Here is a 12437-nt window from a genome sequence, read left to right on the forward strand (position 1 = left end):
CAAACCAGAAAGTGTATATTTTGATTACATTGTTAATATCAGTTTTCTGTGATATGAAGACTGTTAACTTTCTTATTTTCGCCCCCATATTTTCTGCTCAAATGATATGATTAGAGTGGTTTAGTTTTATATTTCATGAACTTAAAAGGAAATGTTCAAATATGTTTATGCCATCACATTCAACTTGATACAAACATTCATTATAAAACGTCTACAATCTAAGGATGGTGGCAAGTTGTCATCTAAGGATGGTCCCACGTTCTTTATGCAGTGAGTCAAGGAATTTGTTAGAGAGGGCATACTAGCATAACTACCATTTGTTGAAGAGGAGTATGTAGCCTAACTCCTGCGCTGTTTATTAATGATATGATTCCCGAAGAAGTAACTTTTCTACCTTGTCTTGATTAGCATTTGAGCACCAGAACATGTGCCCGTGCTGCAGAGAATTTTCTGAGCTCTGTTGTGCAAAGCATGCCTCTGGAATGTGATCATCATCCACCTCTGCTTACCCTGGAAGTGCTCTGTGGCACCTGAAGGTCCCTGAGAGTGGCACAGCCCATAGGCACATTTTTTTCAGGTGATGCAGGACATTTCCTGTAGAAGCAGAGATCAGCAAAAATCGAACCCTGCATGCTCCATGATGCGGTGCTCTGTAAGCCCCCCACAGCACAGGCATGTCTTCCTGGTGTGCTGCTGCTGGCTTAGTCAGGGTGTCAGCCATTATATTCAAAATGGGAAAATAATAACATTGTTCACATCTCAATTGTAACACTTGAATAAAGCAGAACAGGGGATGTACTGCTAAAATAGTGGCATAATATAGCATTGATATTGTTTATCTAGGCAACTACAAAATATTCTATCATTTTTATGGTTATTCATATCTCAGAGTGCTGTACAAAATAAGTAGCAAACTTGAGTTTGGGGTTTCTTCTGGCCAGCATATATTTTTGAAACTGAAGCAAGATTTTATTGACATTTGTTACATCCGTACATAGTTCAGATCCTACATCCATACATACATCCTACATTCATACATAGTTCGGAAACTTCAGTTAGTTCAAAATGCGGCAGCCAGACTGGTCTCTGCGGTAACCCGGAGAGACCATATTATGCCTGTCTTAAAACAGTTGCACTGGCTGCCGATATGTTTCTGGGCGAAAAACAAAGTGCTGGTCATTACCTTTAAAGCTCTTAATGGCTTGGGTCCGGGCTACCTTAGAGAGCACCTCCTTTGGAGTGATCCCCATCACTCGTTGAGGTCATCTGGAGAGGTCCGTCTCCAGTTACCACCGATATGTCTGGTGGCGACTTAGAACCAGGCCTTTTCTGTAGCTGCTCCTGGCCTATAGAATGCTCTCCTGGCAGATATCCACAGTTTAGGCTCGCTGCCGGCCTTTAAGAGAGCCCTAAAAACGTACTTGTTTGGCCTTCCAAGACTTGTAAAGTATTTTAATTAGTTTTAAATGGTTTTTAATGGTTTTTAATTGTTTTTCTATTGCTTTTAGCACTGCGTTTTAAATGGTGTGTGTTTTAATGTCTTTTTAAATTTGTTGTACACCGCCCAGAGCCTTTGGATGGGGCAGTTTATAAATGAAATGAAATGAAATAAATAAATAAATTTTATGTGATCTAGCAATTCTCACTTTACCTCCCCCCATCCACCCTGCAAAGGGCTAAAGAGCAGACTAGATGTTGTGTTAAATCTGTCATTAGTACTGAAGTTTTCTTTTTAGAGGAGCAGTAAGAGTGGATCTTTCTGCAGATCAGAATAAGAAAAGAAGGGCTTTGTGCCAAGGGAAAACAGCTCCATTGTCACCAAGGGGTAGGGTGCTGATACAAGTGCTATATATATATGATATGTCTGATGGTCACAGTGATAGGCAGCCTTCTGTCAACAGTGGGGACCCGCCCAGCCTGCTGGGGCTGCTGCATAATTTAAAAGGCAGCTGTGATGGTGTACAATGGGGCAGCTGCAGAATGACTTTAAACCACTTCTGAGCAGCAGTGCAGCACTCCTTCTATTGGAAACAGTGGATGGAGCTCTGTGCTGCTTCCTGAAAGTGGTTTTCAGTCATTCCACAGCTGCCTCAATCACTGTTTCCTCTAACAGGGATTCCCAGATGTTGTTCACTACAACTCCCAGCATCCCCAGCTGCAGTAACCTTTGACTGGGAATTATGGGAGTTGTAGTCAACAACATCTGGGAATCCCTGTTAGAAGGAACTCTGGCCCCAATACTACACTGTCGGGAGTGCCTTTTAAATTGTGCAGCAACCCCAGTATGAAGTTTGGGAAGGGGAGAGAGCTTCTGGAGGCAGCAGGAAACAACACTATGGGTTGGTTCATATAATCATTGGGAGGGCAAGAGAGATCCATCCGAGATGGACTGTGAGGCAGAGCAGGCAATCCCCTCCCTACTGAAGCTGTCCGCCACTCCACACACACAATCACTTCCCTGGGCCAAGTGGTGGCTTCATGAAGCTGCTGCTGGCCCTTCCCCACCTACCCTCAGTTGGGTGTGGGTTTCCCAGTGGGGTATGGGCTCATGAAACCTCCAGTCCCAATCCCATTGGACCAAACAGCACAGTGAGAAGCTGCAGCAGCTCTGAGCATTCTTGAACATCCACAGGACCTTCCAGAGTGCTTCAGAAATGCTCAGGAATGTGACTGAGTGAGCAGCAGGCACCCTAACCCCTTGGCCGATGCTCAGTCAGGTCATGATCCAGCTGACCTGGGAATCACTCTGGCAGGGAAATTGGAAGGCAAACAAGCAGAAAGGATCTGTTAAGGATTGAACAGGCAGGTGAGCTGTGCAGTAAGCAAGCCCTGTCTGAACCCTGCGATTGGATTAAGCAAATCCAAGATATAGTGATCAGCCTCTGATCAGCCCCTGATCAGCCCTTCCTGAGTTAACCAGATTGACAGACTGGTGAACTCCAGGGCTCAGCCAATCAGCACACCAGGTGGGTAGGACCTAGAGAAAAGTTGGGAGGAAGATAAGAGGTTCTTTGTTAGAAGTGGACTGGAGGTGCAGCAGGATGTGTGGCCATGGAAATGGCTGCAAAAGGAGGACTGCAGTGCTTGGAAGATAGGACTGCAGGGGCTTGAATTCTCAATCCAGGGGTTGGTGAGTTCAAGGCAAAGGAAGCCAGGGCTTTTGGCTTCTGGAAGTTTAGTTTATGGGAAATTTTGTTTAGTCAGATTTTGCATTAGACTTTTATTCTCTTTCGTATGTTTTGCATATCCCTGAAACCATTCTATTGTTTACCTGTAGTAACTAAGCTAAGCCTGTGCCCATCCAGCTAGGGCATTGCAAAAGACTCTGTAAACTTTTAAAGGTGTTTTTTTTAGTATTTTCTTACAGCGATGTTCTTTGCAACTGGGGTAACCATGACTTTTAAAGTGTGCCGCCCCAATATCATCTGGGGTGCTTTTTGAAGTATTCTTATAACCACTTAGTATTGCTCTTGTTTACCTGTAACTAAAAGCTGAGAGAGCCTCAGACGGAAGCTGTCTGTAGTATTTTGAATAAAGGTTTCCCCCACTTTTTGATCTATGCATTTTAAAAGCCTCTCTGAGTGGATATTTGACTCAGAAGAAAGGGGGCTGGAAGGGGGTCTCACTCTGGTGCACATACACAGGCCTCAGGAGCTCAGCAGCTGTTAGTTTTCTCACCATGTATAAGTTTGCATGTGGAAGGTTTTTGTATACTTTTCCAGTAGCAAAAGTGAGAGAGTTTCCCTGGGATTTCCACCCAACCGGGGGGGGGGGGGATTTAAACTCTACCAATAATTGAGTGGAGGTGGCAGCCTAGATCCTACCAAGATACAGGAACATTTGGGGAGAAGCCTTTGCTTGGAAAGCATAGAAGCTTGTAATCTGCTGCACAAGGATACTAGGGCATCCTGAACAACACCTTGCCCAATGTCTGGCACCCAATTAGCGGCATCGCCAGGAGGCAAAATGGGCAGGGGTGCTGCCCAGAAGGGGATGGCATGGAGGGAAAGCACTCCAACTGATGGCCACTGTGACTGGAACAGTTAGAGGTAAGGGGAGGGTGTCTTCTCCAGGGACACACAGTTCTCTGACTTGCTTAGCAGGGAAGAGTATGCCCACATATCAGTTTTCCCTTCCCTGTCAATATGGCATCTCCTGCCTGAGCCAGCACAAATTAATTGTCCTCCACTGTTTTGCGCCACCCCCTGTACCTTACACAGGTAGTGCAATTTTTGGAAAGGGGCTTTGGCCCTCAATTTCACTGTTGTGAGGATATAAATAAATAATCCCTGGGAACTGGACCCAGGGAATCCTCGGAGGAGCTGGGGGGTCCGTAGCCATCTGTCCAACACATCCTAGCCCTGCTCCTCCCCAGTCACATGTTGCACAGTCACACACACACCCCTGTCCCCAAGTGGGCAAGCAGCATTCCATGCCACTGATCACACAGGCAGCAGAGCTAGCTGCTGTGACATGGGAGGCCAAGTCCCTCTGCTGGCATCAGTTGGTGGAGTGTGGGGCTGCTGTGCATCGCATGCTGTGCTGTAGCTTGAAGGGCTGGGAGTGTGGGCTGTGAGACAAGTGCCAAGTGGGCACTTGGTGTCATGACCATTGTAGATTAGTGATCTGTTTTCCAATATTTAATAATTAAAATAATTAAAAATAGGTGGCCCTATATAGATAGCTATAGAAGTTGCTATAATCCCTTTTGCCTCACTGAATAAGTAAATGGCTAGACTGTCTATCTTAAAGAATGAAGCTGCTGTTGAGGATGGTGGTATGAATATGGGGACGTGGGAATTTCTTCTTTGATTCCCACCATCCTTTTTCTAGGTTGAACAGTCTCATATCCTGTGCTTTACTGTTTCTGCTTAGGAAATGGGCCCCTTCCCTCTGATACTGAATGTGAATGAGATGAGTGTATCAGTGTGTCATGAAAAAGGGAAGTGGCATAACAAGTTCTGAAGGGGCCTATGTGCAAGAATTAAACATGAGACCCATCTGATATTTTCCTGATAGGGATCAATGGAAAACTCAGATTAATAACTCCCAAATGGCTGAGCAGAAATTTTTTAACATGATGTTCCTGCATGATGATAGCATTAGGTGTGCAGATTTTCAAGGATCGCTCATTGGTTTTTTAATGAATTTTTATAAAAACTGTTTAAATGTATTATAACTGCTTTGTTTCATCGCAGAAAGTTACAAAAATGTCTGGAATTGAATAGCCCACTCTGTCCATTGTTCAAGTCTCATTTGGAGGAAAGTGCCACTTGCCTTCATTTAAAAGGAATATTATCCATATTTCTTATGATAGCATTAAATGTATGGATATTTAAAGAGTTCAGTCCACCTGTTGATTTTTAATGCATTTTCTAAAAGGTTTTAAAAATCTTTAAAAACATTCATTAAAAATCTACATCTGGACTGGATTCTTTGAACGTCCATACTTTGAATCCTATCATCATGTAGTAACACCATGTGAAATTTCAGAGCTTTCTGCTCAGCCATTAAGGAGTTATTAATCTGTTTATGTTTCCCATTGATTCCCATTGTTTCCCTATGGGGAAATTATCATTTAATAGCAATAGCAGTAGCACTTACATTTATATACCGCTCTATAGCCGGAGCTCTCTAAGTGGTTTACAATGATTTAGCATATTGCCCCCAACATTCTGGGTACTCATTTTACCGACCTCGGAAGGATGGAAGGCTGAGTCAACCTTGAGCCCCTGGTCAGGATCGAACTTGTAACCTTCTGGTTACAGGGCGGCAGTTTTACCACTGCGCCACCAGGGGCTCATAAGTCAGAAATTTGGGAGCGGCTCCCCCTAGAGGCTTCCTGTGTTTATTGCAAATGTTTGTTTAATTGTAGATCCACCCCTGAAAAAGGGAATCTGTAGGTATGAGAGTGTATGTGGCCAGATGTGCATTTCAGAGTATCCTTCTGCCCAATTTACATTTGCAGTGTGGTCACCAGAGCAAAATGTTGCATGTCCTGGCATAATGCCAAGTTCAGGGTTGCCGTGCTGTCTGCTGCACTTTGACTGCTGTATAGTCTCATAAACCTGGTGGCTGACATCTGGACTAAATTACTCAATAGAAGTCCTGTTGAAATTACATAGTCCTTCAGAGTAACTCCTGAGAAGTACTATTGAGTAATTTAGTTTGGATGTCAGTTGGTGTACTTAAAGTCATTCACTAGTAATTTCGTAAATGAATCCTGAGGATAAAGAGTTTCCGCTTTTGGCACTATCTCAGACAGATCTGGCCTTATTCCAACTGTGCACTGTACTCAGTACAATTTGTGTACAATTTGGGCATGTCACCAAGACAGAATAAAACCTCCATGTGCACTGTTTGCCATATTCCCTAAAGATGAGCAAAAGACTGCATTACAATCCTTATTTCCTTTAAATCCTAGCACTTCCTTTGTAGAAGCCGTTGACCCAAACCCCCAAGTCTGCATACAACACTGTGAGTGCACATGATAAACTGTCACATATTCTTTGCTTGCATTCCCTCCCTTTCCTCTATTGTCTGTCTTGTGCTTCTTTTAGATTGTGAGCCTTTGGACAGAGTCCTGGCTTTTAATGTGTAAAGCACCATGTACATGGACAGCACTATATACATTAAATAAATAATAAAACGTTTGCATTGCGGTAGCAGACACAGTGATGCAAAAGTTCTACTTCTATTACTTAATGAATATTTTATGATATCCTCTTTTACCAAGAACAATTGCTGGGTGCTTATGATTTAGGCAGGCATGCCCCACAACAGATACAAAAAAATAAAACTTGCAATTTCTTCTAATAAATTCCATCTGGAAACAACAAGAAAAAGATGAAACGCTTCACACGCTAACAGAAAAGATGACATTCACCCAATAAACCTATAATTGTCCGGATTCCCACCCCTTATTATGGGAAAAACTGGTTTCTGCAGGAAAAAGGATTTGTGTAAGATTAGTTTTTGTAATTTACGTCCTATATTTGGTAAAGTACCCAATAAACTGTTCTGAGTTGTTTTTATCTCCCTAGGAAAAAGAAAACTATATCATCAGAAACAATTAACTCCAGACAATATGCTTTAAAACTTTCAGCAGGGATTTGCTAAATGGTCTCTAAGAGGCTCCAGGGTAATTTGGCTTCATTTTTAATAAAAAAAATACCCTGAGCTTTGTAGCACTGAAGAAGAAAGCATCCATCCAGCATAAAGCATTTGGCACTGGCATGAAGGGACAGTGTGTTTCATTGCACTGGTTGCATATTCGCTTCCAAGTTCAATTTAAGGTCTTGGTTCTGACCTTCAAAGCCTTGCGGGGCTTGGCGCCTGTCTACCTACAGACCCGCCTCTCCCATCCAGTTACATCTCGTCCGGTTAGATTATCTCAGATGGCCCTTTTGTTGGTCCTTGAAATCCAAGAAGTTCAGGGCTCTAGGACCTGTGAAAGGGCCTTTTCAGTTGCTGTCCCACTTCTTTGGAACTCTCTTCCCCTTCAGATTCGTCTAGCTCTTTCCTTACTGATCTTCAAATCTCTCTTGAAGACTTTTCTTTTTCGCCAGGCTTTTGCCCTGTAGTTTACTTTATTTGTTTTTTTGTTAGTTGCTTTAGTTCTTAATTTAGAATGTAATTTTTAATGTTGCCTTGTTTTGTATGTTTTTGTGCACCGCCCGGAGTCTTCGGTGTGGGCGGTATATTAAATGTTTCTAATAAATAAATGTAGATGTAGGTGTAAATACAGCAGCCACATTTATCACTGCAACTCGAGCACTCCTTTCATCCCCTTTTGCAGCATCCGAAAGGCCATCAAAGTAGTACCACATTGCTGGTACAGAACTCAGCTGCATAGCCCAGTTGTATAGAGCAGTTCAGTTCTGTTGTACATAGTTGTTCAAATATCAAGCAAAGAAGAAGTGTATAGCTCTGTTACTATGGGCTAGCATAGGGTGCCTCTCCATGTTTTGAAGCATCTGAACAGCCCCAGCGTTCCCTCTAAGGTGTGTGCGCGTGCTCACATGGTTTTTTATGTCCGCTCAATTAATTTTAGACCCTGCTCAGGTTTAATCAGAAGGTGCCACTCTGAATGCACGTTCACTGCCTCGATACTGCCACCCGGAACAAAACTCATTCTGCACAGAGATGAAAAAAATGAAAGAGAACACTGAACAGCCCTATATTTTATTATTTATTTTCTGGATTCATTCCTCACCTTTCTTGACCGCTTTCTGTAGTATTCTAACCTACTTCACAGAGGAGTTGTGAGGATAAGCATAACCATGTACACCTCTGGGTTCCTTGGAGGAAGAAGGGGATATAAAATATAATTAATTAATTAACCAGTTTATTTTGTAATTTGTAATTGAAGTTCTTGTGAGATAATAGAGAACACTGAAGGTATTGTGAGAAAATGCAGAAATTGCATGGGTTTGAGAAAAACGTGGTACTGCTGCTAAGACTATCCAATAAGATAAGTGAAAACTCTGCTATAGAGAGAAATTACCAACTCTTATTTTAGAACCAATAATACTAACACAACATGTGTATCACATCTTCTGGGTACTCAAAATGCTTCACAGATATTAGTAATTCTTCCAGTGTTCCCTTGAAGGCATGTGCACATGCGTGCGCTCACAAATTTTTGGATGTGTGCTCAGTTAATTTTAGATCCCGCTCAGGTTGAATCAGGAAGGCCCCACTGAATGCTTGTGCGCGAGCGTTGTTGTTGTTGTTGTTGTTATTATTTTACACAGTCAGACAGGTGTTATTGACTGGTTTGTTTTATCCAGACATCGAGTCCTTCCCAAGGACCTGGGATGCCAGAATTTTATTGTCAGTTGTTATAGATATCGTCGCAGAATATAGGCTGTTCCCAGTAAAGCTGCTTTTTGTAATTGGCTGGTGGTGATTTCTGTGGCCCCTATGGTGTTGAGGTGCTCTTCAAGGTCTTTTGTAACTGCACCCAGGGCGCCAATTACCACTGGGATTATTTTGGTCTTTTTCTGCCACAGCCTTTCAATTTCAATTTGTAGATCTTTGTATGTTGTGATTTTTTCTATTTCTTTTTCTTCTATTCTGCTATCCCCTGGTATTGCTATGTCGATTATTTTGATTTTTCTTTCTTTCTTCTCGACCACAGTTATATCTGGTGTATTGTGTGGCAGATGTTTGTCTGTTTGTAGTCGGAAGTCCCATAATATTTTTACATCTTCATTTTCTTCAACTTTTTCAACTTTATGGTGCCACCAATTTTTGGCTACAGGTAGCTTGTATTTTTTGCAGATGTTCCAGTGTATCATCCCTGCTACTTTTTCATGCCTTTGTTTGTAGTCAGTCTGTGCGATCTTTTTACAACAGCTGATTAGGTGGTCGACGGTTTCATCTGCTTCTTTACAAAGGCAGCACTTGCTGTTTGTTGTGGATTTTTCTACTTTTGCTCTTATTGCATTTGTTCTTAGTGCCTGTTCTTGTGCAGCCAGTATTAAACCCTCTGTTTCTTTTTTCAAGTTGCCATTCTTAAGCCATTGCCAGGTCTTGGTGATGTCTGATTTTCCACTTATATTGTGCAAATATTGACCATGCAGTGGCTCCTTTTTCCATTTTTCTGCTCAGTTCTTGACTTGTTCTTTCTTGTAGGCCTGCTTTCTTTCATTGGTGTTGAATAGTTTCGCGTTATTGACCATTTCAAGTGCATCCTCTTCACTGTCCTTGATATATTCTTCAAGGCCTCTTTTCTCCTCCTCTACTGTTTGATGTACTTGCAGCATTCCTCTTCCACCGGAGCTGCGAGGGAGGTATAGCCGATCTACATCACTGCGGGGGTGCAGAGCATGATTGATGGTCATTTTTTCCCTGGTCTTACGATCTAGTGTCTCTAGCTCTGCCAGGGTCCAGTCTATTATTCCTGCAGTGTATCTGATAACAGGTATAGCCCAGGTGTTTATGGCTTGTATGGTGTTCCCACCATTGAGTTTGGACCTTAGGATTTTTCTAACTCTCCTGATGTATTCACTTCCAATTTTTCTTTTAACTTCAGTGTGTGTGATGTTATCAGCCTGGAGAATGCCCAAGTATTTGTAATGCTTTTATGCTTTCTGAAAGCATCTCTAGTTGGACATTGTTGGAAACAGAATTCTGGATTAGGTGGACTTTCTTCAGATCCAGTAGGACTATTATATTCTTACTAGCTGGGCCGGCTGCAGAGCATCTGCACCTCTTGTTTGTTGCCTGTCACCGCAGCCCCCCCACTGTCGCCGGTTTGTCTCCCACCCATTGCCGCCTCCTCCTTTCCCTGCCCACCCATTTCCTCCTCATTCTTCCCCCTGCCCACTGCTGCCTCCTTCTTCCCCCGTCCCCGTCTGTCATTGCCACCACCTCCTTCTGCCCATCGCCACTTCCTTCCACTTGGTCCCATCCGTGCCCCACCGGCCAACCACTGCCACCATTTTTTCCCTCCCACCCATCCTGTGGCTAGCCTATCTGATATCTCTCTGAACTCTCATGAGAGCTGCCACACATGGGATTAGCCATGGATATGCCTTAGAGAATTAAATATATAAATATGCACAGGTAGAAGTCAGCTGTGCCTCATTCTTAGAAAGGAGCTTTTCCTCAAAGTCCTAAGACTGGTTATTTTTGTTTTTGTTTTTTGAAAGGGGAAAAAATAGACAAGAAAAGGCTGAGATGAAGTATCTGCATGTTAGGAAGCAGTCATCCTGAGCAAAGATAAAATACTATTATCGCTCATCAAATGGAAAATATTGACATGTATTCTTGTTATATCACAGGTTCATCAAGTGTACTGAAATATTTTTTGCTTACATTCTAATGAATGAATGAGTAAATAAATGTAGAATTATAAAATAATAAAATGATGGTTACATTTTTTTGAACAGAAAAGCTTGTTAAAGTATGGGGGGGGGTTGCCCCTCAAGAATATTTTTTGCTAATATTTTTCACCCAGAAAGTAAAACATATTGTTACTCTTCCAATATCGTATCTCTAAACTGTTGTTCATAGTCTCATTGTTTGTTTTATTCATGTTTGTTTGTTTGTTTTGTTGGGGGAGCTGACTCTGCTACTTGGTATGTTTGAGGCAATGGCCTCAGAAATAAATGGAACAGTGGAGAGTAATATTAGAAGACTGGGGTTAGTTAGAGAAAAACAAGGAACTCTCCAGCCCTCCCTCTCCCACATTCATCAGTCGATGCTAGTCCTCCGTATAGAGCCAAATTGTACATAAATGGTTTATCTTAAAACAAAACATGGGTGTTTAGGTGATTCATGTGTTATCAACATTGTTTTCTTTGAAAAATATGCCCAACAACTAATTGGGCAGAATGCACTAGAATTAATGGGGTCGGTGGAGTCCATTTTTTATATAGATCCTTGCAGTGTGGGTCGTCTTGTTCTTTTTAAATTCAGTCATAAGCAGTGTGTGTTGGAACCTAGACTCCCAGAGAAAGAGATGCAGTTTGTGATGGATGAATGACAAAAATAAAATGCAATACCATCTATTGCAGCTTTCCAGAGACCTTGCAGCTTTCCAGCTGTTTACCCTTGAGATGTAAAATGGTAATTTGACATAGACTAGCAACACAGTGTGATGTGAGCATCTGCGTAAAAGGCAGTGCATATGGAGCATGCCCAGTGATGTGAAAAGACTCTTACCCCACCCCCACCACACACCCGAGCTCTGAAGCGATGAAATGAACTTTGCACTTGCAAATGTTACATTCTGCACTGGATTTTTAAAGGTTCTTTTATAAGCCCTATATTTTAGCAGTTTAAAAAAAAAATAAGAGCAACAAAGACAGTGAAAAAACAACATCAACAAAGGCAGCTTTTTTGTGTGTGCTGATGATTACATCAGTGTAGCATCTCCTACAATATATTTGAAGTCCGGATTTCCTCCACACCACACATTAATTAATGAAACATCTTTGCTTTTTTGGTGCCATGGGGAAATTAAGAATTTGTTTACACTAGAACAGACATATTGAGGATTTACAAAGCAGAGAAAAGAGAAGGAAAAGGTTTGCAGCAGAGCATGGATAGGAAAAGAGCAGTGATTCTGCGGTGCTCAGTGTGCACATGTTTTATGAGAATCAGTGCCGGGCTTTGCAGCTGCGGACAATAACTGAGCTGTCTGGCTAATGAAGGCCACCTGGATCAGGCTTCTGAAAAGAGCCAAAGGAGGACGGCTGAAGAATTCTGATATCTGTGTAAGCTCTGAATTTCTATTTGCTGGCATATTTTGCTTTGCAGGTGGGTCGGGGTGGGGGAAGAACTGTGTGCTTTCATTCTGTTTTGACTTAGCAGGTTTTCATTCTTTTGATTACAAGGACAGTACCAAAAAAAATCAGAGATGTCAGATATTTATATAGTTATTTTGGCATTGTGACCAGTGGTTGGACATGTGCGTGAGTCCAGAT

General features: G+C 42.2%; 1 protein-coding gene across 9 annotated transcripts in view; it reads left to right on the top strand.

The window, feature by feature from the left end:
- The window catches only part of CACNB2 (calcium voltage-gated channel auxiliary subunit beta 2), a 303174-nt gene that overhangs the window by 201259 nt on the left and 89478 nt on the right, over positions 1–12437 (top strand). Inside the window, exon 1 of one of the 9 annotated variants that reach the window (XM_053259777.1) lies at positions 11676–12227. The exons of 7 other annotated variants lie outside the window; for them this stretch is intronic. In XM_053259777.1, the coding sequence (XP_053115752.1) occupies positions 12159–12227 (69 nt within the window). In that variant the 5' untranslated portion in view covers positions 11676–12158. Of the gene's footprint in view, positions 1–11675; positions 12228–12437 lie in introns of those variants that run through there. One more of the 9 variants, XM_053259780.1, reaches the window with a different exon arrangement.

The sequence above is a fragment of the Hemicordylus capensis genome, chromosome 6 (genome assembly GCF_027244095.1).
Source record: "Hemicordylus capensis ecotype Gifberg chromosome 6, rHemCap1.1.pri, whole genome shotgun sequence".
Classification (NCBI taxonomy): domain Eukaryota; kingdom Metazoa; phylum Chordata; class Lepidosauria; order Squamata; family Cordylidae; genus Hemicordylus; species Hemicordylus capensis.